This window comes from Salvia splendens, chromosome 7, assembly GCF_004379255.2.
Source record: "Salvia splendens isolate huo1 chromosome 7, SspV2, whole genome shotgun sequence".
NCBI lineage: Eukaryota > Viridiplantae > Streptophyta > Magnoliopsida > Lamiales > Lamiaceae > Salvia > Salvia splendens.
In genome coordinates, this window is record NC_056038.1 from 34946139 (window position 1) to 34973760 (window position 27622).

General features: G+C 35.7%; 3 protein-coding genes across 4 annotated transcripts; 2 read left to right on the forward strand and 1 right to left on the reverse strand.

Annotated features, from left to right (window-relative positions):
- Positions 1-3238: 3238 nt before the first annotated feature.
- LOC121742271 (conserved oligomeric Golgi complex subunit 5-like) lies at positions 3239-7279 on the reverse strand. Its single transcript, XM_042135366.1, has 3 exons — positions 6098-7279; positions 4986-5459; positions 3239-4312 (listed from the first exon to the last, which is right to left on the reverse strand). Exons 1-3 carry the CDS (start codon positions 7187-7189, stop codon positions 3395-3397), a joined length of 2484 nt encoding a protein of 827 aa, XP_041991300.1. The 5' UTR covers positions 7190-7279; the 3' UTR covers positions 3239-3394.
- A 9373-nt stretch (positions 7280-16652) lies between these two features.
- On the forward strand, positions 16653-20323 carry LOC121741465 (probable receptor-like protein kinase At2g42960). 2 transcript variants are annotated; one of them, XM_042134226.1, is made up of 8 exons: positions 16653-17237; positions 17703-18427; positions 18509-18613; positions 18725-18847; positions 19039-19209; positions 19309-19438; positions 19569-19778; positions 19881-20323. In XM_042134226.1, exons 2-8 carry the CDS (start codon positions 17775-17777, stop codon positions 20007-20009), a joined length of 1521 nt encoding a protein of 506 aa, XP_041990160.1. In that variant the 5' UTR covers positions 16653-17237; positions 17703-17774; the 3' UTR covers positions 20010-20323. The 2 variants fall into 2 exon arrangements, with proteins under 2 accessions (XP_041990160.1, XP_041990159.1); XM_042134225.1 differs by having other exon boundaries at positions 16654-17232.
- Positions 20324-22717: 2394 nt separating this feature from the next.
- Positions 22718-25165, forward strand: LOC121741470 (WRKY transcription factor 28-like). The gene is made up of 3 exons (XM_042134231.1): positions 22718-23237; positions 23716-23856; positions 24619-25165. Exons 1-3 carry the CDS (start codon positions 22834-22836, stop codon positions 25004-25006), a joined length of 933 nt encoding a protein of 310 aa, XP_041990165.1. The 5' UTR covers positions 22718-22833; the 3' UTR covers positions 25007-25165.
- The last annotated feature ends 2457 nt before the right edge of the window (positions 25166-27622 follow it).

Below are 27622 nucleotides of genomic sequence, written 5' to 3' on the forward strand. Positions count from 1 at the left end.
GGGTACAATTCAACTCTTTAGTCACATGACTAATTGACATCAATTTCTGAGATAAATTCGGCACATAGAGACAATTTGTAATCTGCACATTCGGGAATATTTCTATGGTTCCTGCCCCTTCGACTGGAGTTAACCCCCCATTGGCTGTTTGGATATGCGACTTATGGGTTTTATAAAGTTTCACGAAATCCCTTTTTATCATAAGTCATGGTATCGGTGGCTCCACAATCAAAAATCCAGCCAGTATCATCAAATTCATCACAATCTCGGGCCTCAAACGCATAAGACAAGTTTGCTAGGGGAGCAAACGAATTTTTACACACAATAGGGTCGAATTCGAGGTTTTTTCTAGTCTGGGGACTATTTTCGAATTTTTTCTTGGTCTGAGGGTCAGCTTTGAGAACAGGTATACCTCGGGGACTAAATTGAAATTTTGTAAACTTCTGGGGACTAAATAGAGAGGAATTAGAAATAGGGTTAGGGTTATTCTTCCCCAACCCTTTACCTCCGTCGTCTGCGCCGTTCTCCATTTTCAGCGACGCCACCATCGCCTCGGCCGTTCGCCCTCCACCGACGTCGCCACGTCGACCTCCGCCGGTCTGGAGGCCACCGGATTCAGGTTTTCGTTCCTGGAATGGTACTGGTTCGCGGTTTCCTTCCGCCCCTGTTCCATCTCGATTTCGTCCTCCTCCTTCAGTTCCGATTGCCACTTTGGCCTTTGCCGCCTTCTCCTCCTCCCACCAATCGGGATACCCGATCAATTGGAAGCAGGTATCTTTAGTGTGTTTGTGCATTCCACAGTGGGAGCACCAAAGCTTTGATTTATCCGGTTTGTTGTTTCCCCTGCGGATGTTGGTCTGACGCGGTGGCGGTGGTTGTTTGAGGTGCTGGTGTTGTGTCGGCCGGTGTTCTCTGGCTCCAAAGCCGAACCCTACTCCTAATGATGAGTCGCTTCCAGCAACGGCGGTGGGTGATTCGGACGCCGGTGACATGATTTTCAATCGAGCTGCCTCACGTTTCACCCATCCGTACGCCTCGTCGACTGAGGGATATGGATCCTCTTTGAGGATTTCACGTCTGACCCAATCGTACCTCTCATTCAGTCCGGTGAGGAATTTGAATAATCTCAATTCAGATTTGATGCTTCGATATTGTGAGACTCCTTTATCACAACAGTCGACGGTTTTGTGTGGGCACCGATCGATATCCATCCACAATCCGTGGAGTTTACTCCAATATGCTTCTAAACTTGTGTCTCCTTGAACAACTCTGCTTGCTTTCTCTCGCAGGTCGTAGATTAGATACGAGTCGGCTGAACTTGCGAAGGTCACGGAGAGCGTATCCCATAGGGACTTCGCCGTCTGATGATGCGCGAAATCGGCTATGATATGTGTCTCCATGTTATCGATTATCCACGAGAAGACTATCAAGTCTATCTCCTCCCAATCGGTATACCCCTTCTCTCCCGGTCGCGGTGGAGTCGGGGTTCCTGTGATGTGACGGTAGACTCCCCTACCGCCAATGGCCACCTTCATTAGGCGAGCCCATAGTGAGTAATTTGATCCGTTTAACTTGAAGGCCACGGTAACGCTTTTGCTCGATCTGATTTTTTCGGCTATGAGTTCAGTATCTGGTTTGGTTTCTGACATTTTTTTTTGCAGATTCTCGCCTGTATTGGTCGAGAAAGGTATTCGGGGCTATGATGATTAGTTCCTGAGCCTTAAACCTGCTCTTGATGCCATGTAGAAATCGGTGGTTTTATTGCTTACTATTCACCAATGTATTACACATCATATATAGACTAAGAACTTCACTATACATGGTAAGATATTCCCTCAATCAAATCTTTATAATTACATGGTAAAGATACTACGTAATCTCCTCATTTACTCCGTGATCTCCTCCTTGATCTTGCAGGATATTCCGAGTCTTTCTAACACTCCCCCTCAAGTTAAGTGACGGGATCTCCAAAACTTAACTTGCCCAACACTTCTTGGAAGTTCCTTGCAGAAACGGCCTTAGTAAGGATGTCTGCTAGTTGATCTTCTGACTTTACATATGGTATCTCCACTATCTTCTCATCAAGATTTTCCTTTATGAAATGCCGGTCAATTTCGATGTGTTTCGTTCTGTCATGTTGCACCGGATTCTCTGAAATGCGGATTGCAGCTTTATTATCGCATAACAGCTTGCAAGTCTTCTGTGACTCCAAGTTCAACTCCCTCATCAACCTTCTGAGCCATAGTATTTCAGTCAAACCACTCCTGATAGGAGGAGGGGCCCATGAGACTTATATACTAGTTTCAGTTTTATCTTGACACCGATGTGAGACAGTTATATGTTATATTTTTAGTTTCAATTGCCAACACCCTCCCTCAAACCCTTCAAGGTGAACGTTGGAGGGGTTGGACTTTTTTCTAATCGATTGGACAATCGGTCCAATTTTTTTCGATCGGTTGGGACCACTTGGCCAAAATTTTCAGCCCAGTTATACTGCTGGGTCAGTCATTTTTTTTCAGTTTCAGCCCAGATATACTGCTGGGTCAGTTAAATATGACCCACAGTCGGCGACCCGCTCTGATACCAAGATAGAAATCCATGGGTTCCATCCTAAAACCAATTGGTGATAGGAGGAGGGGCCCATGAGACTTATATACTAGTTTCAGTTTTATCTTGACACCGATGTGGGACAGTTATATGTTATATTTTTAGTTTCAATTGCCAACATTATGTATAATAGTTCATTGAACTTTATGTTTTCTCATTTTTCTTTCCAATTAAGTTTGTAGTTTGCGTAGTAGTACTATATTGTATTCTGGTGGGTAAAATACTAAACGTTCCTTCAAAACAAAATAGTACTACTACTTACTAATATGTTTAAGTGAACATTCAATTAAAATCCAAGGATTTAGTTAGAGGAAAAGATACGAAAATTTGAAGTCTTTAAAAATAATAAAAGTACAACACAATAGTCTATGCATTACAATCTAACTAAAACTAGTTGGTCAATTGTAGCTTCGTTTTTTTTATATAGTTTGTATATTAATATTTATAAATTGAACTGCCGCTATCAAATGGTAGAAACAATTTTAAAATTGACTGTTTACAAATTTATGCCATTGATATAAGTCACACAAAAATAACTTCAAAAATAAGCCACAATTTACCATGCTTTTTTTTAATTTGAATCATACAGAATTCGCAATTTCAAATGTATATCTCCACAATAGCCCAAAAATGTGAAAATAAAAATTTCAAGAACTTAAATCTATATATCATGCTGTTTTTCTATAAATCAGTACAGGTAAACACTGCCAAAAATAGAAGGTTGAGAGTAAGTGTAACAGCCTCTGTAGAAGGCAAGATTTACAAACAGATGCTCCAAATGCAAAGATCATCTTCCTGTTAGAGAAGAACCAATTTTCTGCATCAATGGATAAACCGGGCTGAACTCCTTATCCCCTCTGACTCGGATATTCGCAGCGTAATCGTCCAAAGTTGCTTTGATGCCCTTCCATATCTGATCCTCCCCTTGGGAATCCATCCACAACGAGTACTGGAGAGGTGTGAGCTTGTTTCGTTGCAGAGGAGACTGCAGTTCTTCCGGGCCTCTTGAGTAGAGATGGTGGAGTATGACACTCGGGGGAAGATCTTGAAGAAGTGGCGATGATCCCAGTTGAGACGTCTCAAGGAATAGAACAGGGCGGAATGCTCTGAGGGCTCGATATGGTGCACCTAGCTGCTCGACTGGAAACAAGTTCTGTGCAACTGCCAGCTCAAGCTCCGCCATGTCCCTGGCCATTCTCAGCTTCCCTGACTCGGACAGTGGCCTAACGAGCGATGCATGTCTAACGAAGAATACAAGGATTCGAGAAGCCATGCTCCTTACTAGCCTTGTGCATATAGTCTCTGTTCCAGCAGAGATGGCTCCAGAAGAAGGCAAGACCTTGGACAAGAACTCGGATCGGAAGTGATAAATACTTTTTTGCAGTTCTTCCATGTAAGGAGATGAATTGTTATCCATGGCAGCATCTAAGCCGAGAGTACCAAAATTTTGTTCGTGAATCTGCAAGATGCAAGACTCGAGATGCTCAAGCATGGCTTGAAATAAGGATGACACCGAATCACCAGCAACACCGTATATTGTGCCAAGAGCTGGGGATAGAACATCAGCAGCAATGGAGGGGAGTCCTGCTATCATGGATGTTACGCGTGTATGAACTTCTTGGAGATGCTGACACAACATAAAGTTCTTCTGCTGTGCATGGGTTGCAGGACCAGATATTTGGCGTGCTTCAGGGCCCGTGGATATCTGTCATCAAAATGTAATAGCCATGTGTAAGCTCAATAATAGTGGAGGAAACTAACAACATGCAAGTGGCTGATAGCACCAAATGCGCCAAACAAGATCTAACACACTGAGGAATGTCTCGACTGGCCTGTTCAAACTTGTTATACTCAATTTTCAAATGCCAAAACTCGAATCTCAAGAACCAATTGTTTGTTATTTGATTGCAAATTCTCCCAAATCATGAGCACAACCAGTTTGTTTAGATAAACATATATGCAGCTGGTTTCAGAGTAATGACTTCTTGCAGTTGATGAACTAGTAGCAAAATACCTCACAGAAAAGTCCAATTTCTGCTTCTACATGCAAACAAAGATCGAGAAGGCAAAAAGGCTCCTGTGATTAAATTTCACTGCCCCAGAAACTCATGTTTTAAGTTTCAAATTGCATATTTGTTACAGGTTTGTGATTTTTTAATTCAAATTAAATATATCAGAGTAAGTTTTTATCCTATAATCTTTTTGCTAAAATTAGTCCACATTACAATTTACAATATGTTTGACATGAACTAAAATTACTTCCACAGTTTGATTTTTAATAACAGATGTTTCTATCCAATAGAATGACATGTTTAAAATTTCACAAAAAAGCGCTAAATAGGAAGAGTTTGCCGGGATATCATATTATAAGAAGTTACCTGGCACTCTGCTCTTTCTGCTAGTAGAAGCAAAACTTTACTGATTTGGCGCAAGACGCGAAGAGTCAAATGTGCATCTGATTGAACGGCCTCGATCTCTTCCTGAATCCGAGAAAGGATTCTAGATATATGCTCTTTGGAGGGAACACTTCCACGGCTTGACAATGGAAATACAGAATTTACAAGATCTGACAGTCTACTCAAGCAAAGGGCTAAAAATGCTGTCTCAAAATTCTCAACAGCAGCTACCATTTGTTCCTTGCCCTCTAAAGTCAGTGCTGGTGGAACTCCTTTCACATCTGTATCTCGAGAGATTCTATCAAGAAGATTCTCAATCATTGGTAGCAGCTTAGGATACCCAACAGTGAATATTTCCTTGACAAAGCTCGATGCAGTGAAAGCAGACTTCATTTGGTTTGCAAAAGACTTAACTAACGCATCCCAGACGCGATCAGTTAGTGTCGGGTCACCATCCTGGGACAGCGTAAAAAAATTTGAGCAACACGCATAGATCAGTAGCAGCATAAACCAAAAAGGAAACATACAAAAACTGGTTATGAACCGCAGCTCATCTTCCCTCACCAAATTATAATTATGGATATGGATCTAGACAGCTACAGTGCCAATGTTCTATTAACATGATCTTATTCAGCAAAGTATTGATTCTTGGGGTAAGTGCTTAAATTCACGAGACATAGTTGCTTTGCAGGTCGAGACTATGTTTGGTGTCACCAGGTGGATAAGAGGGACGGCAAGGTAAGAGGTATACCAAAGCCCCCAAGTTGTTAGGTTAGGTCTAACAAATATAGTTAGCAGGGATGGATCATGGATGGCTACACTTGAGCATGGATTATCATTTACATTGCAAAATCGAACATTACTAAACCCCATTTCTGAAGCACATAACAAAGAATGCCACTCTAAGTTATGCCATTTCTAAGACAATGCAACTCATCAAGTCTAACATAGAAGGCCACTCTAAGTTATGGTATTTCTAAGGAAACACAATTCATCCAGTCTAATGCACAAAATAAATGCTATTAAGTTGATATATGAGCTAAATTTCAAGAACTGAAACAGAAAACATGTAAATAATGACTCATCTTCACTACCTCCATGACTTCATCCAACAACAGAACATGAGTGAACGGATCCCGCTTCTTCGATAGCACCCTCTGCAAGTGCCAAACAGCAAGCATTATCGAATGCAATTGATCCATACAACCACTCATCCTCTGCCAAAGAGCCTCCCTCGCCTTCACCCCACCCCCAATCTGAGGCGTCCCGTGCCTCTGCACCCCTCCGGGACCTCCACCACCATAAACCCCAGCGCCAGAAACCGCCTTCATATCCAATGCGGTACCCACACTCTTCACCCCCATTTGCTTATACTTGCTCACTAAACCGTCCACCGTCCCCCTCAATTCGCCCATATTGTAGAAAACCTGCAACCCTAACCCTACTTCGGGTTGATTCAAACTCTCAAGCCCCTTCTCCAATACCTTCATACCCTCCTCCCGTATTTTCGACCCCATCTCAATCACCCATTTCAATTCAGCATCGAGCACATCAATTCCCGATAAATGTGACTCGTTACAGAGTGTCAAAATCTCGCAATGCAATTGAGCCGCCTTGGAGAGATCCCATTTCGACGCATCAGGCTGCGAATCCACAAGCTGCCTGAGCTTCTGAATTAGGCGGAGAGTCCGGAGAGTGTTCTGAAGCAGCAACGAAGTCGAATGGAGGTTGTTGAGCTGGACGGTCTGTATAGAGATGACACGATGGGGATCGGAGAGCTCCGATCGCGCGCGGCGGAGGGAGGATTGGAGGGAGGAGATGGAGGATCGGAGGGAGGAGAGGGAGGATTCGGTGGATTTGATGGAGGAGAGCTGGTGGAGCAGATCGTGGTGGCGGGAGAGGACCTCGTGGCGGAGCTGAGTGTCGAGGAGGCGGAGGCCTTCCTGGAGCTTCTCGATTCGGGAGGCGGCGGAGCCGGAGGAGAGGGCGGAGGAGGAGAATTGGGTGGGATTGAAGTCGGGAGAGAGGAAGGCGGAGAGGATTGGATCGGAGGAGAAGCTGTCTAAGGGGGAGGAGGCGAGGGAGTGTGGGGTTGCAGCGGAGGAGATGGGAGTGGAGGGGATGGCGGTGGTTTTGAAGGTGGAGGAGCGTTGGAGGGGAGATCTGGGGATGGCCGGAGAAGCCATGGATCTGCGGTTGGGTTTGCTGTCGATTTTGCGTTTCAGTGATCGATTCAGATTTTACTAGTGTACTCAAAGCTGTAATACTTGTACATTAGAGCTAACTCGATGATATGGAATCCAAAAAATTAAGTTGAATAGGAAAAAATACTTTATACTCCTAATATTTCAGTGTACATAATCTTTTAAGATTTCAAATTGTATTTTTATGTAATACTACTGCTAATGTATTACTTTAATTTATCAGTGTCAATGCAATTGTATGAATTGTGTACTTTATGTTCATAATGTCAATGCAATTGTATGAATTGTGTACTTTATATTCAGGGGTGTCAGTTCGGTCGTCATAATAAATTATTAATAGTAGTATTTGATAATTCATTTAGGAGCTGTTCGGTTTGCAAGATTGTAACTCGAGATTAAATATGTAGTATGTTTGGTTCATGAGATTGAATCACACAACGCAATCCAAGATAGATAATCATGTGATGATTAGTCATAGTCAACCTCCTCCAAATACACAGCTTAATCATAGATTATATCTTGGTATTGTTTTATCTAGAAAACCGAACACCACTTTAGGATTTAGTTGTTCGATTATTTTAGTCGAAGGAGACTATAATGAATTATCACATGATTATCCATCTAGAAATTAAGTTGTGAAGATTCAATCTCATCAATCAATCAAAATACATATTTAAAACATGAGATATAATCATGTCAATCGAACAAACCCCCGATGGTATGATTTGTGTAATTTATAATAAATTGTTAAAATAAGTTACTTAGAGTAAATCAAATCACAGTATATGTGATTTCATTTCATTTCATTTATTTTGGAGTATTTGAAGTAGTCTAAGAATATACTACTCCATCAAACAATAAAAAGTGAATATGGCGCGTAATTGGGCTTGTATGCTGCTGTAATGGAGATCCCAGGGCCCAAACCCTTTGTTTTTTTTTATGATCCGAGACATATGAAGCCAAAAATAGAAATACTTATAACATAACATTCCTATGTTTTGGAAGATAATTGTAGCTAGTACTAAACCTTGGTGCATATTTTATAGGCTATAGTAGGCTAAGAAATAAGGATTTAGGAAACTTCTGTGCTTATAGAATGCAATTTTTTGGATGATTTGTTGTCATATTTTGCTTCAGTTTTCATAGAGGAGTTTACTTTTATTTGATATTAATCCATGGGTTCCATTTTTCTAGTTTCAATTGCCAACACCCTCCCTCAAACCCTTCAAGGTGAACTTGGAGGGGTTGGACTTTTTTCTGATCGATTGGGCAACTTGCCCAATTTTTTTTTCGATCGGTTGGACCACTGGCCCAAATTTTTAAGCTCAAATATACTGTCGGATCAGTCATTTTTTTCAGTTTTAGCCCAGATATACTGCTGGGTCAGTTAAATTTGACCCACAGTCGGCGACCCGCTCTGATACCATGATAGAAATCCATGGGTTCCATCCTAAAACCAATTGGTGATAGGAGGAGTGGCCCATGAGATTTATATACTAGTTTCAGTTTTCTTTTAACACCGATATGAGACATTTATATGTTATTTTTCTAGTTTCAATTGCCCACATTATTGATAAGTGTAATTGCATGAAAAATATAAGAGGACTAGATTAATACTATAGTAAATACTACTAATAAAGTGTGTGACAGTGAGTAAGCATATGAGCCCAATGATATAAGTGTAAGATTTGTTGAGTTTTTGTTATATACTGTATAGAATTTCTATATTAAAGTAAATTGAAATTGGACTTCAAATATGATAAGATTATCTATGGAAATTCCATGAGATGGAGGGAGTAAAAGAAAATGAATCCTTGAAATGAAATGAGATGAATAAATAATACTATGAAATAACATAATACATTAATAGATTATTCAGAATGATTCTTGAAACATTTGAGCGATGCTTGGCCATGTTTGGAAAAGATTCTTAAACAATGAAAAAGGACTACATGGAAGTAGGTGATGTATCGATAAAAAAATTGATTTGGAATGACATCCAAACATAGAATTGAAGGGAGCATCAAATTGCAAAGTGGGGAATGAACGTAAACAGGACAAGAAATTATAAAATTCTCAGATAGTATGCACTGCACCAATATGATACAGACCAAACAAGAGAGCCGATTCCAAAAGATTGGTCTGTTAGGAGAGATAGCTCATTTAGTCTATATACTCCACATCAGTTGTTCTCACAACCGATGTGGGAATTGAGTCTGTAACACAATATTTCAATGTGTGCTAATTTTTACTATATTATAAAAATATTGTAATTGGTAAGTGTAGTTATACATTATTTATAGAGGTCGAGGTTCATGACAGCCAAATTTGTCCTATGGACCCCATGGGCACATCTTTTCGGCATTCGCAATAGAGCCATCTAGGGCAGTTGTCTCATTGGTGGCTCTATTGCAACCACGGAAAAAGGCAGCGACCTATTTATACTTTCTATTGTAGCGCCGCGCTAGGAAGGCTAGACGGATGGGCGGTGGGCCACAGTGGCTGAACTTGCAGCGTGTGTTTCTCGCAGCAATTAATAGTTTTCGTAAAAACGATCATAACTTTCTCTACAAAATTTTGACTGAGGCGTGCAAAATATCCACAAAAGATCTTCGGAGATGAAGGCATTGGCTCCCTAGAAACGGCTATTATAAATCATCATTTTAGGCCCTATCATTTTTACACGTCAAACTTCATTCTTTGTTCATTTTGCCTTGAACCACTACATATGAGAATAAACTTCACACAATGAGTTTACAAAAACATTCAACGGGAAAAAGTCATTCAAATGTAATTCACATTAAAAAAAATCGAAACATTGACAAGTAAGCCGCAATAAACCAAAATTAACAAAAAAAAATACATTGCGAAATTACAAACAACACTTATCTTAGTAACATATAAATGTAAGTCGTAATTTATTAATTCATTATTTCAATGCCGCCACATCAGAGTAGTTCGATCAGATTTGGGATTTTAATTGAAACGATATTTATATACTTATTTGGCAGCACTATATTAGGTGGGAATAATATGTTCACAATTTAATTTTTTATAGATAATTTCAGTAAAAAAAATAGAAACTAAGAAGTATAGCATGTGCTTAAAAAAAACAAAATCAGTCTGACGAAACTCCTTAATTACATTATACATTCTTTTTATTACTTGTGCATAGTATAAAGTAATTGGCACAATTAATGGAGACCCCCACAAATTGCTGCATCTAAATAATTGAACACTACTTATTAAATACAGCTTAAATATACATGTCACACTCAGTTACCTGCTGTTGTACGAGCTACATTATGAGATTTATGGGAGTACATTATAACTAAGGCGTTTAAATTATTTTTAATCTGTATACATTGATAATTAAATGAGAACGAAATATTTTGGAGGATATTATTTTTGGAATTGGACCTTGTCTTTTTCCTCCTATTTAGTTATTCTACTCCCTCCATATATAATCAATAATTTTATTTTTCTATTTTCGTTCAAAAAATTAATTAATTTTCAAAAGTTAGTATTTTGTAACGTGACACATGTCATTTTTAAATACACACTAATAATTTCTCTCCTTATCTCTTTCATATTTTATCAAATTTACATTAAAACTTCTTTCGTCTGATGTTAAGACTATTGGTAACGAAAAAAATATTTCTATTCATGTTTTGGTGTTCCTTTCTATTGCTTGCATTCCGAATTCAATTGAGGTGATTTTGCATAAAAAACATTATGTAGCATAACTTAATTTAGATTAAAATGCCAGAAGGCGACTGCTGTCATTTTAAGGATATTTGTTAGTACTATCTTTTATTTAATTAGATCTTATCTAAATTGACTCTTTTAGCTCGCAAATTTTTATAATGGTGGCCCACTACTTATTGTTTTCTTATACCCAAGATGTCAAGATAAAGAGAAGTTATAAATGAATAAGAAATAATTTGGCCACTGAAAAACAGGTGAAAACGATTAGTACAATGTTAGATTATAGCATATTTCAGGCGAACATGTACGATTATATGTGTAAATGAATATATATATATATATATATATATATATATATATTGTAAATAAAAAATTATGTAAATGAACAATAATTATAAGACTAAACTAAAAAAATGTCCCAGGGTTTATCTCGCCCATAGTCCTTGGACTTTAAAAATATCGTCAGACATCCCTGGACTAAGGGTTTATCTCGAAAATGATCATTTTTCACTGTTTTCGGTCGAAAATACCCTTTTCGGGGGTTTTGGGAGGTTTGGACAATTTGGTCTTTTTACACTTTTAACATTTTAAATCTGATATTATTTCAGTTATGTACTAAATCTGATATTATTTCAAAATTATCATTCTTCTTCCCTTTTGTCATCCTTCACTTTGTTTCTTTATTTCAATATTAGATTTAATTTTATAAAATTAAATTTTAAATTTTGATTTTTAAATATCAATAATTTTTTTAATTAAAACATTAATTCATGGACACTATAAATATTGATTAAAACTATTATTTTTTGTTATTTAATATAATATTCACCTGAATTGAAGAAGTACAGAAAAATAATATTAATCATGATGGAAAAATAAGAGCTATTCTATTTAGCCTTCGTTCGGTTGTTATAATTGCTTGTGATTGAATATTATGAAGTTGACTAAAAATTTGATCCTACTAAAATTTTTATATAGGAGTATTTTTGTTGAATTTTTCTAGTAAATTTTGATTGTTTTCAAATTAATAAACGAAAATTATATTAGTCTTACATTAGATGCATATTTATTTCAGAATAAATCGTGTTATGTGATCTATTTATGATTAAAGCTATTAAATATTGATTAAAACTAAGGTGTTGTCATACCTTATTGATTAAATATTAGACATCAAATATTGATTATGACTATTATTTTTTGTTATTTAATAATTTTTATAATTAAAAAATCTATTGATATTTAAAAATTAAAATTTAAAATTTAATTTTGTAAAATTAAATCTAATATTGAAATAAAGAAACAAAGTGAAGGATGACAAAAGGGAAGAAGAATGATAATTTTGAAATAATATTAGATTTAGTACATAACTGAAATAATATCAAATTTAAAATGTTAAAAGTGTAAAAAGACCAAATTGCCCACCCCAACCCCCCCAAAAGGATATTTTCAATCGAAAACAGTGAAAAATGACCATTTTCGAGATAAACCTTTAGTCCAGGGATGTCTGACGATATTTTTAAAATCCAGGGACTATGGGTAAGATAAACCCATAATCCAGAGACCATTTTTGTAGTTAGCTCTAATTATATATTTGATCAGCTATGTATATGAAACATATTTTACGTGTATATATGATATTTTGGCATCAATATATTCCATTTGTAGTCAACTAATGTGACAGCAATTTTAATTCTATATTTTGTGTTATCAACCGTTGTGCTTATCTACTACTCCTTACCCTATGCCACAGCCCATGAGAGTTGATATTGTAATTGGATCATGTGGGTACCAACTACCAAATAATTAATGAATTAAAGTATACTGTTAAAACTAAATAAATTAAGAGTGATACTTTTGATCATATTATAAAGTATTTTATCTCTAAATCTATGAGAATGTGCATAAGATTATACGATTAGTACACAAACTCAAATTTATTATTTTATTAATTATTTATCAATATAATGTAAAATTATGAATATATCTCAAAATCGGCTATATTATAACTTCTGTCATATATTAACGACGATATATCTTAGACAAAAACTCCGATACACACACTTATACACGTTTACAATTATCATCTAAAATGTTTAAGATACTGATTGGATCGATTATCAATTAAGTAGATGGTTAATGCATAGTCTCGTATTGCACATGAGACTATCAACATTATAACACTATATCAAATAAATACTTTTGTAATTTAGTAAATGGAATGCTATATAGTCCTATTAATCGTAAAAAAGGGGGAATTCTTGGGATTGTAATTATTTACTTAACAAAGCCCCATCAATTTGGTTAGTTACCATTAATGTATGGATCAGTTCACTGAATTTTGAAAGTTTGAATTAACTTTGATTGGCCCAATAATTATTAAGATGTGTAGCATGATCGTGCAAGATGGTTGGACCTATAAACTAGGTGCGCCTCCACTCTAAAACTTACTAATATTCAAATTGAAATGCATATGCACAAGTACACTTGCGTTAATCAATATCACTATCACTTTAAAAAAAATACTACTCCTCCATCCCTTATAATTTATCACCATTTAACCCGGTACGAGTTTTAAAAAAATGAGTTACCATTATAATTTGTCATAATTTAACCCGACATGAGTTTGAAAAAATGAGTTGAAAAATTTAGTGACATGTGAATCATACATTTATATATTAGTTCTATAATAAAATGTGAGTGAGAGAGAAATGTGGAGTTCATTAAAAAAATGGTAAAAGTGAAAGGTGACAAATTTTTAGAGACGGACGAAACTGAAAATAAGTGATAAATTTTCAGGGACGGATGGAGTACTTCCTTCTCCCCAATTGATTAATAGTTTCATTTTTCAATTTTAGCCTATCAACGAATAAAAGTTTCAGTTCATTTTTACTATAAATGATAAGGTCTCTGTCTCACACTCTACTAATTTATTATATTCACATTTTAGTTATAAGTTATAACTAACATATATAAGTGTGGCCCGTATTCTACTAACTTTTTTCTATCCACCTTTTTTTAGCATTTTATAAAACCCGCGCAAAAAAATGGAACTCCTAATGGTGGACGAAGAGAGTATCTTTTTAATTTTAGTAAATTTTTAACTTTCCTAATTTGTACCCGTATAGTTTACTCGTAAATATTTAGTAGTGGATGGAGATAGTACGATCGTAATGGGTTTTTAGTTGTTTTTACTAGATTTATTTGGTGTAAAAGATTATATTACTCTGTTTAAATAGATGATAAGAAAAAAGGGAAAAAAACAAATATATACAATTTGAAAGGGTTTAATGGATAAGGTAATTTTTAAATTTTACTAAAAATTTAAAAGACTATTTTAATTTTCCTATGAAAACATTTGAGTGATACTATCAATTTCCATTTGTTAGCGAAAAAGTTTTACATGTATATAAAATGGTACTCTCCATAAGCTTCTCTATAGCTTAATCGTATTCGTTTTTAAAATTATTTCATTTTAGTTGTGCCATTTTCTTTTTCCAGTAAAAAATAATACATTTTCTTTCTCTTATTTTACGACTATATTCTTTTTTCATTTCCCATCCTTTTTCTTTTCTACTTTATTTTTTCTATACTTAATCTATTAAAATATTTTTTCTTAAATTCTATTATTTTTCGTTGTTTTTTTCTAGATTTAAGAGGACTCCAGACTAACTATATTTGAGTAGGGTATTATGGCACTTAACCCATTACAGTTAAATTAATAGTCTTGGAGTGATGAGCCACAATAGTTGGACTGCGTAATTAAAGTATAATTAAGAATGGAAATTGGTAGCCTTCAATTAATTAATAATTATTATTGATTAAGAATGATATAGACATATAAAGGGATTTGTGTGTGACACTTTAATGAATTGGTTATGCTTCAAATCAAAGACTTTGTTCCTTCATCCAATAGTTGCTGCCCTTCTTTATATCTCCATAATTACACCCCATTTCTTAGCTTTTGAACCATTGCAATTCGAATAATCTTTGAATATATCATATTAATAACTCATAATCAGAACTACAACTAGGAAGGTGAATTTATTGACATTGACTTTTTCTTTTATATTATAATCCAAGACATTATCAATAAATTGACCGTCCTAGTCACATATTCAACACCGAATAATAACCATAAATCAAACTATATAACAAAGTTTAAATTATTGAATGTAAAGCCTACAAATTCTGTGTGAAACACAGAGTTTTAGCTCTTGAGGCCATCCACAACGCTGTCTCTATACCGTCTCTTAAACCGTCTCTTAACTACTATTTGAGCACTATTTGAGGGCCCCACTGTCCTTTTTTCCTCCATCTCTTAACTAAGAGACGGAGGCTGCAACGCTCCGTCTCTTAACCGTCTCTATACCGTCTCTTAATTACTATTCATTCAATTTAATTTATAATTTTTTTTAAAACCCAATTCAATTTAAACAAACACACTTTATTAAAATTAAAACAATATTACAACTTAACATTAAAAAAGCGAAGACATAATTAAAATTCTAAAAAAATAAAAATGACATAATTTAATATTCTCCGCCAAAGTTTTCCCAAATGTGCTCAATTAGATCCTCTTGGAGTTGGGTGTGGGCGCGTACTAACCGTGCGGCGGCTTCCTCCCGGTTCCGATTGATGTACTTCCGGGAGCGTCGTGGGGGTGGTGCGGCTTCCTCCGCCTCTCGTCGTCGATCTTCTTCGAGTGATTGTTCCATTAATTGGCGCATTTGCTCAAAAGGATCCATTTGTTTGAGTTGATTGAAGATGGAAATTGGAGTGATAGAGAGGATTTGAGAGGAATAGATGTGTGTTTGTGTTTGAAATGAGTATGGAATAGGATTATTTATAGAGTAAAAAAATTAAAAATTTAAAAAATGAAAATAAATATTTAACGGTAATATTACCGTTTGAAAAAAAAAAATTTTTTTTTATTAAAAATCGATTTTTTTTAAAAAAAAAATGAATTATTGCGTCATCAGTGACGACGCCCACTCGCGGGCCAGCGAGTGGGCGTCACGCACGCATGGGGACGTGCCACGTGTCTCGGGCGCGTGGCGAGACAGCTCGTCTCGTGTCTCTCCGAGACGAGCTACGCGACGAGCCGGTCGCGAGCTGGAGACGAGATGGCCGCTGCAATGCGTCTCGCGGGGGTCTCGTCTCTCCGAGACGAGACGCGAGCCCGGCGCGAGACGCGTTGTGGATGGTCTGAAATTTTTTATTAATAACAAAAAAAATTGAGGATAAATTATTGGGACTCTACACTCTACAGTGATTTAAACCATATGGAAAAAAACAATAATTTGATTACACATTGATTAAGCACTGGTCAAACTTCACATATCTGTCTGTGTCGTCAGGAATTCTGTGATAACCAAACAAAAATAATTTACATTCTCTATACTTAGCATATGAATAACAACCTTACTTTAAATTTTTTATTTTGCAAATTATAATCATGAAATCAATTAATAATAAAATAATTCATTTTTCAGACATTAAGATCACTGTAGAATCATACAGAGATGACATCCTCAAAAAGGACAAACTTGTAAATGTAGCTCCTCTGCAATAGCCATAGATCTGCTCTCTCTCCTCTCTCTCTCTCTCTCACACACACACACACACACACACACACACACACACACACACACACACACACACACACACACACACACACGCATACACACTTCAATTTTTTTCTTTTTATCACATTCCACTTTTGTCTGGATTTCACACTTAATCCACCATTTTTTTTTCATATTTTCTTTCACTATAGCTATAAATGCAGTCTTTTACTAATCTCTAATCTCATTTTTGCTTTCCCTTTACTACTCTCTCTCTCTCTCTCTGGTTTTCCTCCATTGCAAACCAAGCAATTTCTTTACAGCTTTACTGATGTGCCTCTCATTTGCAAAACCCTACCTACCATTTCTCCCATCTAACTCTGATTCAAATCCCAACCAAATAAGGGAATAAAGATGAACTCTTCCCCTTCACAAAGATTGGATTTTTGGTCTGCCATTGTTTCCAGAAGTTAAAGAAATTAGCTTTTCTCATTTCCATGATTGTTAGTTTCACTTTTCTTGGCCCACTCCACAACACAACCTTCTACTTCTAAACTACTCCTTGCTCAGCTCCATCTTTCTTTTGTCATACTCTTTTCTCTCTCTTTTTTTGTGGGTTATTGGTATTTCATCTCTGCCTTGGCGCATCTACGCTCATTGTGCATCCGTTGAGGAAAAAAAGTACCCTTTCTTCGCCTCTTTGGATTCTCAAGGAGGAAGATCAGGGGGGTTGAATTCGGATCACTTGCCAAGGTCAGGTCTTTCTCAATTTTGACCTATTATCTGTGTAGATCAATGGTGGTTTAGCTTCTCTTTAGCTCTTAGATTTCTGTAATGCAGTTGATTGTGTTTCTTGCAATAGGTTAAATTTGGTATCCTTGAAAAGAAAGATGTGTTGATGTTGCTAACTTGTGATCAGAGTAAGCTCGTTTCTTGTTTGGTTTAGTTTGTTTAAGAAATTAGAATTCGAGCAGCATTGAATTTGTTGATGCTTTGACTATACTGACATCTTGAATCTTGATAGAGGGAAGTCTTACAGTGTATAATCATTGAACTCTTAGATGCACATTGTTGTATATTGTGTGTTTTCTGATAATGTGATGCGATTCTCGGATTTAAGGTCCTCGTCCGGGAAGTCTTACTGTATAATCATTGCACTCTTAGATGCAGATTGCTATATATTGTGTGTTTTTCTGATAATGTGGTGCGATTCTCAAATTTAGGCTTCAATGAAGTAGGCCCTTGTTTGGGACTTACTGAGTGCGGATTTACTTCGTAGTGCTGAAATATCAGGAATGGCTTCTGGAAGCTTAAATGCTGAGTTATCGAAGAAGTATGGGGCTCTGAAGCTTTGGGTTCTCATAGGCATATGTGTGGGTGCGTTTATAGTTCTGATTTTGGGGATCTTATCAATATGGATCATGTTCCAACGGAGATCTCGAAAAACCTTAGACAAGTACTCCTCTATATGCCAGATTCCTAACATCTCAAAAGATATCAGGGTAGATAGAGTTGAGGAAGAAAGCACGCGCGATCATCCAGAATCATTATACTTGACTATTAACGATAACCATAGTGATAAGAAAACGGAGAAGATGTTAGTTCATTTGGCTAGGAGTAAATCAGGTGATACTGATAATATCAGCCAGACCAGTTCAGTTTACCATCACGAGAGTGGTAGCCATCAGTCTGGAGACGAGGGGAGTTCTGGTAATACGCGTAAACAATCTTCAATGTCGTATGGAATTGCCATGCCGTCTCCTTTGATTGGTTTGCCAGAAATATCTCAGCTTGGGTGGGGCCACTGGTTCACACTTAGAGATCTTCAAATTGCAACGAATCGTTTTTCAGCAGAAAATATCATCGGGGAAGGTGGTTATGGGGTTGTTTACCGGGGCAGATTGGTCAATGGCTCGGAGGTGGCAGTTAAGAAGCTTCTTAATAATCTGTGAGTATCCTCATCAGGTTTTCGTATCTGAAGCTTGTGGAAACGGTCTGTTTTTTTAATAAATGACATCCTGAATTGCAGAGGTCAGGCAGAGAAAGAGTTTAGGGTCGAAGTAGAGGCCATTGGTCATGTTCGACACAAAAACCTAGTCAGGCTTCTTGGCTACTGCATAGAAGGAGTTCAGAGGTCTGTAATATTGTGTTCGGTTCTTGTTTTCGTACTTTTTCATGGTCCTTTTTTTTTTCTTGTTGGACTTTGTTTGCATATTGAGATAAGGTGGCATATCTTCTCTTTCAGGATGTTGGTATATGAGTATGTAAATAATGGAAATCTCGAACAGTGGCTTCATGGGGCAATGAGGCAGCAGGGCTCTCTAACGTGGGAAGCCCGCATGAAGGTTTTACTTGGCACCGCCAAGGCGTAAGTCAACACTATCTTTAACAATTTATACCATTAATTAGAGTTTTCTTCTCAATGAACTGCTGATTTCTGTTCGTTCCGATTCTATTCCTCAAAGCATCTACGTTAAATAATTGGAAAATGATAAATTTAAGTCTAGTGGATCGAATAACCATCTCCCTAACTAAACGGCAACTGTTTTTAATACTCAGACTAGCTTATTTGCACGAAGCTATAGAACCAAAAGTTGTACATCGTGACATTAAATCAAGTAATATCTTGATCACTGATGACTTCAACGCTAAAGTTTCCGACTTTGGTCTGGCTAAGATGCTGGAATCTGGGGAAAGCCATATCACAACGAGGGTGATGGGGACTTTCGGGTATGCTTGTCTTCAAAGTTTACTCGCTCCACTTCGGTTTTATGATCCATTTTTAGTGTAGTTTCTCCTCGTAACATCAGGTGTTTTTGCAAATTTCAGTTACGTGGCTCCAGAATATGCAAACACCGGCTTGCTGAATGAAAAAAGCGACATATACAGTTTTGGCGTTCTACTTCTTGAAGCCGTCACCGGAAGAGATCCAGTGGATTATGCACGTCCAGCCAACGAGGTGATAATTTAAATTTTTTTTGAAGGGTAAACATAGCTAGTAAATTCGGATGTATGCTAATTCAGACAGAATGACCGGGAAGCCAGCCCCACCCCCGTCGAGTAACAATCCATAATTGTGTCTGCTGCAGGTTAATCTTGTCGAGTGGCTTAAGATGATGGTAGGGCACAGGAGAGCAGAGGAAGCTGTGGACCCCAGCCTTGAAGTCAGGCCTACTATCCGTGCTTTGAAACGTGCACTTCTCGTAGCACTAAGATGTGTAGACCCCGAGTGGGAGAAACGGCCCAAAATGAGTCAGGTTGTCCGTATGCTGGAAGCTGACGATTTTCCTTATCGTGAGGTGAACCTAAATAAACGATTTTTTGTCAAATATATTTTCGTTCCATTGATTCGTCTTGATAATAGACAGTGTTTCGGTAGATCTAACTTTCATTAACTGCAGGATCGTCGGAATAGGAAAACTAGGACGGTGAGTATGGAGATCGAGTCGTTGAAGGAGGCTAGTGGCTCGACGGAGCTGGAAAGCCGGGAGGAGCCCTCAGAGAGCCATACTTCCAAGGCAATGGATTGAAAGTTGAAACTGACTTTTTTAGACATAATCTCTCTCTACCATTCACATTTGTTAAGTTTGTTTTCTGGGAAGATTCCTCCAGTGACAGACTGACTGAGAGCAAGCAGGCATGGCCCAGTTTGGAATCTTGAATCATTGGCATCTTGTCTCCAGGATCCCTCCAAAAATAACGAATATGCGCTCCTCGAGTCGAGCTAACATTGATTCGGTAAGCGTTTAGGGTTCTGGTGGGCGGACCAACGTGCCCATTCATTGTAAAATTATGGTTTACTATATCATTTGATCATTCAATTATCGACTTCGTTTTGTGTTTCGTTGGTACGGTTAGGATACTTTCGCGCTGATTCTACGGCATCCCTATTTATAGTTCACCTGTTTTATCTGCATCTCTTGTAGGAGTATGATTTTGTGCAGAAAGATTGTTCTTGCATTATGAGATTTGAATGTGCAAAGATGGGTTATAGATTCAAAGAAGCTGTACAATGTCTGAATTATGGCCCTAGATAGATTTACAACGGCTATGTTTTTTTTTGTTTTTTTGTTTTTGTCATTTGGAGTTATCATCATATATCCTATGATTCTAGTTAGGCCTATGAGTGTATCATATGTTTAGTTTCTTAGATAAGATAATAATAATAATATAGTACTATAAGATTCGAGAAGATAAGATTAAATTAGAAACTGAGTTTGAAAGAAGATTAAATTGGTATTGGTTTTAATGTTTTTTATTTGGTGGATAGGAATAAAAATTGAGTTAGGACATTCAAATGCATCCATCACAATTAGATTCTTTTGGATAATGAATACAAACCTGGATAAACCAACATCTTTAATCAAAGATTGTTATTCATCCGCAAATATGAGTACCATTATTTTTGTAAATTTTTTTAAAAAATATAAAAAAAAAGTGGATAGAAAAAAGTGAAATATGAGTCGCACTTACTAGTTTTAAATAATACGTGAGTGGAATGAATTAGTAGAATGTGAGTTCTATTTAACATTTATAATAATTATGAATCGAAACTCTTATTCGCGTATAGACCAAAATAGAAAAACGAGAATCCTATTGCGGACCGAGGGAGTATTAGTTAAAGTTTATTGATTCTAATTAAAATAAGTTAACTAAGTTCTTCCCCTATATTTTTGAAGAAATATCTTCTTTTGTCTATTGGATAAAAAATGAAAAATATTACTAGTATTCATTAATCATTATTATCCGCTCCGTACATCTCGAAGTCGATTACATTTCGAAAGGGACCACTCGACAAATTGATATGCTATTTTTTTCGAAAAAAGGGTTGTGATAACACCCATACATACATTATTTAATAATGACTCGTGTAAATTGGAATCTTGTACCTTGATACTAAAATTTTAGATCCGTCGTCATCTAAATTAATTATGTTGATGGTATTATTAAAGAATGTTTTGACATAAGTATTCATATGACAACCTTTTAAAATGACCAAAATAATTAAAGAAGAAACATGAGTAGTCATATGCTTTTAATAACTCAACTTAATTATTTATGAATAAAAATGTTTAAAATTCATCTAAAGATTATAATAATAATGAATAACTAGTTATTTGGCTGAGCTTATTTGAAAGAAATAAATCTGATTTTGTTTGGAAAATTCTATTTATTGCCCTTATTTTTGACAACAACTTTCATAGTAGTATAAAAATAAATATAAAGAAACTAATCTAATTTTGTTTGGGATTGGCTGGGCCAGGGCCAGCCCATTGATACAATCTGGAAACATTAACACATAAAATAACGAATTTAATTAATGGGCCAAAAATATTGTTGAATATGTTTTATTCGGGACTATAGAGGTAAAACTACATTTGTTAGTGCTTTTATTATTTTAAATAAGGGGTGGATTGAATAAAATGAGCTTAATCCCCTACCATTTTTCATCTTTTTCTTTTTTTTAATATTGTTGAAATTATTGAAAATTTTACTAGTCTTTAATTTATTAAGTTGATGCTACTGAAGACCAAATTGCAAGAGGCCAAAGAATTAATGAATGATTAAAATTGCATAAAGATAAAGAAACTTAGCTGTAAAAGACAAATTTAAGAGAAGAAGAAAAATGTGATTAAGGTTGAATAGTACTACAAAATTCTTTTTATAGCTAGCAATTATTTCACAGTTAATGTGACTATACATATATTATATATACAACAATTTATTCTGTCCAAATTCTGAACTTTTCATACTACAATAAAATTGAAGATATTAAATTAAATTCGGATGGATGATATAAAAAAGACGAAAACTTATGTGAGCGCACGCTCACCATGCACACGACCTATTGAATATGTCACTTTTAAATACTAATATTTATAATATTAAATAATATAATTAAACATGAAATACACGAAAACAAAGGCAAGAAAGTCACCTTACCAATTTGCTCTTTGCCTAACCAATTCATCTCCATGTAGAAATTTTGCCACATAAATTAATTTATATTTTCTAAATTATATACTACCAAAAAGATCACCTTCATATCTCCATAAATACAAATGTTAAATTTTCACCAAAAACACAAAAAAATAAATTTGTTTTAGCAATTTCATTAATTGTACAATAATATTCAAACTCATAGTGTTGAACATCACTATCCACATCTGTCTCTCTCTCTCTCTCTAGAAAAAAAATGATGATAGAAGAAAAAGAAAGGCAATAAAGTATGTCAAAAAGCACAAGCTATTCTATCTCCAGCCCACATGAAACCATAGTCTTTTTGTCCAAACTATCATTATAATTTCTGCTTCCTTAACCCCAAAATCCTCCACCAATCCTCCCTCAAATCCCATGTCTAATGACCAAAACAAGATCAATAATTCCAATCCATTCTTTGAATTCCACCATGATCATCATCATCATCACACCATGTTATCAGAAGGGTTTGCATTTCCCATAGTCACAGATCACTACAACCCTTTTATGTACAACCTCCCACAGCAGCAGCACCAAAACCCTACTGAATTTCATTTCCAAGGGTACAACACCCTTGATGCACCACCATCTCCTTGTAATACCACTAGATCAAATGATCTTGCTGCAGCTGGTGGTGGTGATAGTTTTCGTTTGACGCCTAATTCGTCGGCGTCGATTTCTTCACAGGAGGCTGGAGTTGAGGAGGATTCTTCCAAGAGTAAAAAGGAGGTTGAGACAAGAGCTTGTGAAGAAGGAGATGCTAAATCTAAGAATATTGTGTATGTTTTTGTTTAATTTTTTTTATATATTTTTGTTGATCTTTGTGGAAATTGATTTGGGACAGATTTAATAGTTGAGCATGTGTTAGTTACAGTTGAGGTGTGGACTTTTTTTTTAAAATTAAAAATGGTAGGTTTGGTGATTAATATTATTATAGTATATAATTAGCTTATTTTCAAAGCAGAAGAATAACATGCCAGATCCATACATAGCTTAAATTCTTAACAGTTTCCTACTTTAATTACAAAGTATTCACACATACATACTTGATTATTCAAAGCTAATGATATTATAATTTCCTGTTTTAGTTTAGTACTAAAACTTATTGTAATGAAAATGATGTGGGAGAATAGAAGAAACCCTAGTTAGTGCAAATGGTGGATTTGTGATCTTGCAATAGCAAATATTGATGAAAACATTATGTAGAGTGTATGTGTTTGATGAATTGATTTGTCAAGATTTGGACTTTGTGTGCAGCAAGGCAAAAGAAAAGGAAGTAAAAAAGCAAAGACAAGCTCGATTTGCCTTCATGACTAAAAGTGAGGTAGATAATCTTGAAGATGGATATAGATGGAGAAAATATGGCCAGAAAGCAGTCAAAAATAGCCCTTTCCCAAGGTAATTTGGTTTGATGAAAAAGTTGTTTGGTCACTATGTGGTTAGACATAACGTGATATGTTCGTAATTTAAGAGTGAAATAATGGATTTGAGTTGATGCACTACTTCAATTATCATATATAATCCTAAGCACATTTTCTTAGATTTAGAGTGAATTGTTATGGATTCTAATGTTGTTTTGTGGTGTAAACTAAAGCAATAAATATGTGGTTTAGAGACTAAATGTGATTTTTCTTCTAATAGAATTAGTATTTGTCGATGTATTCTCATGTCTGATCAGTAATTTTAGTCTTTTTATTGAGAGACCCGACAACTCCGAGTGATGACCTGAAAAGTGATCCAGTCATGACGAACTAGGGTGCTTAGTAACCAACTTATAGTGATAGACTAAGATGTGAGATTCATAAACCAAATGGACGTGACCAATGAGGATGTTTGGTAGCCAACTCGGAGTGGTTTATATAGACCATATCAACTCTCTCAACTCATAATATGTGTTATCTCACATAAGTTGTGTACCCAACAAATGTGGAATTTATAGATCAATGTGACTAATGAGTAGCCACTTTAAAGTAAGTGGTGGGCTGTTTTTAAACCACTTGAACTCTCTTTGCTAATTAATATCCTAATATTTTGGGATGCATTCTTATATATGTTTTTTTATGCATGTATTGAGTGGTTAGTCAATTTCAACTCATTTTTTGTTCAGACGAACATATTATTTTGGACCAAAATATGACTAGTGATCATGTATTTGTTCAGGAGTTATTACAGATGCACTAGCCAGAAGTGCATAGTGAAGAAGCGCATAGAGAGATCGTACCAAGACCCTTCCGTGGTGATCACCACCTATGAGGGCCAGCACAACCACCACAGCCCCGCCGTGGTACGGGGAAGCGCGGCCGCCGCCATGTTGGCCCCGTCTTTATTCTCGCCGCGGCCTACACCGGCATTTCCCACATTCCCTCAAGACATGTTATTCCCATCAACTAATGAGAGAGGCCAAACAAGTCCTGCCGCCTTCTACACACAACTGACTGATTCCGGCCATCACCAGCCGCCGCCGCCGCCTGATATTCCTGATCAATATAGCTTCTTAATGCCCGGCGCCGCCATGACTTCTTCTTTCTTCCACAAACCGGAGCCATGAGTATTGGTGAGAGAGAGCTTCTTGATTTTGAAGATTAATTGTATCTAATTAATTAATTAAGGGATAATTTCTTTTACTAGATTCTTGAATTATTGGTGGATTTGGTGAACGATTAGGGTAAGTGAGGATATTTTAATTAATGCAATTTATTTTGACTTACACGAGATTTGATTTGTAGCTATAAATATTGCACGAATCAATAATAGTAGTGCAACATTTCAAAATTGTGCATATATTGATATAATTCAACCGATTCCATATTCGGCTCATGAGGGCACGAAAATTCCACTATATTCACCTTTGTAGTTGTTGTGGAAAGGTTCCTTCTAGATTTGGATTCACTTTCGTTCTTCGTTCGACATTCATCGCAAGCGAAAACTGTCAAACCGCTTTTGACTTTCGATGTTGTCGATCACCTTCTTTACTGTTTCCGGCCTCACAAGTTATGTTTTCTAGGTCGGTCTTTGTAGCATTAATTAGCATCTATTTGGCTTGATAATTATGTTCTAATCTTTTTTCAAAAGCTTAAATGTTTTTTCTATATTTAAAACGAGTATTTGTAAATGTCCCTTTACATACTATTTTGAAATTTCAAAATGAAAGTGGAAACTAACTTTGATTGATGGCCAAAGTTACACTAGTCCAACGCAGTTAGTTAGTTAATTACTACTAACATTGACACTGACAGTGACAAAACAAACGTGTGTATGAGAAGATGAAATAGAGGTCTATTTAATAAGTTCTTATTTTAAAATTGTTTACTATCTATGTTGATGTACAGATATTCATAAGATTATAATTTAGTAAATTTGTTTTTATATTCTATTTTTGCCTTTTTGGCCGTATTATTGATTAGGGTGGCATAGATCTTACTACAACACTACAAACTATAATAATATGTACTCTCTCCGTCCCAAGGTAGATATCACACCTTCTTTTTAAGTTTGTCCTACAAGAGATGTCATATTTCTTCTTTTGAAAAAAGTTCTCTATCACATCAATTATAAAATTATATTTTCTCTCACCACTTAACACACAAAATAACATCTCTTAAAATCTCGTGTTATCTCTCAAGTGTGACATCTACCTTGGGAAGGAGGGAGTATAATTTTTATATTAATGAATGGAATTTCAATAATTATAAACTCAGATCATAACACATGGTTTGATTACTCGATTCATCAAGAGCTTGATATTGTTGACCCTTTTAATGTTACATGAATATATATGGGGACCAACTATCTACCTTTGTATATGTCATTTCTAAACACCCATACACATTTGTTGGGATAAGTCAATCATCAAGTCACAATTTTTATTTTCTTAAAGTATTCATCTATGTATTACTACTACCAATGTTTATTAAAGGAATTAAGGTCCGCAATTAGTTAGTGTAACAACTAACAAGTGAGTTTATAATTTTCGTTTCTTAAAAATTATTTCTAGAGCTAGTAATATATGAATTAATAATAGGGAAATAATAAATTAAGATAGCAAATTTGAATCAATACTGATGTGTTATTTAAATTATAGTAATATAGTAGAAATGATTCTATATTCAATCTATTATTAAAATTTGGAGTTTTAGGATTTATGTTATTTGGATAGCTAGTAATCTCATAATTAATGCCATGAAGTTAATTAGACAAGGATTGATGTGTTTAGTTAGCGTGTGTAAACAGATTAGTGAGAAGTAGTGACCATACCATATTCCAAGTTAGGTAAAAGAGCTTCTCAAACAGATTATATTCAAAGTAGCTTACCTACCCTATCCTTTGAACAAATCCCCCATACTTTCTAGTGCTTAATCATTACTAAAATATTGATTAATACTTTCATATAGATTAATATTGGTCGATAATCTGTCTTCCACATGTTATACTAATTAAGTAATTGCATTAAATAAAATGAATATAAAGGAGACATTGTTTCATTAGGAAAATGTGCGGTGGCTAATATTGGGTAAACTTTACTATTGTGGATTAGACTAAAACCACTCATTTCATGTAGGGGTGGGTCGGTACGGTATACCGTACCGATCGTGCCATACCGCATACCGTACCGGAAAGTACGGTATGACAAAATTCAATACCGATACCGTACCGAATTTTCGGTATACCGAAATTCCGGTATACCGGAAATTCGGTATGATATTTTTTGATACCGTTACCATACCGTTATTACGGTATACCGTACCGTGTTTCGGTATACCGTTAAAAAACGGTATACCGAAACACGGTACGGTATACCGTAATAACGGTATGGTAATGGTAACGGTATACAAAAAAATAATTGGTTTCTTGATTTGTTCATTTACTAATTGGTTTCTCGATTGTTCATTATTTTTTGCTATCGGTAATTCGTCCATCACTCTATTCAATTTTATATTTTGGTTAGCATGTTATCAAGTATCATATTATATTTGTTGTTGCCGATGATGTTGATCTTTAAGTATCTTTTATTATATATTTTTGGATTATTTTGATTACATATATTCAGAATTTTATCCCATAATCGTGGTTAATGATAAAATGAAGGTACTTATTGATTATTTTTGGCTATTTAGACCAATAGTAGTAATAATTGGTCTTATAAATAAAATCTCCAAATAGATTT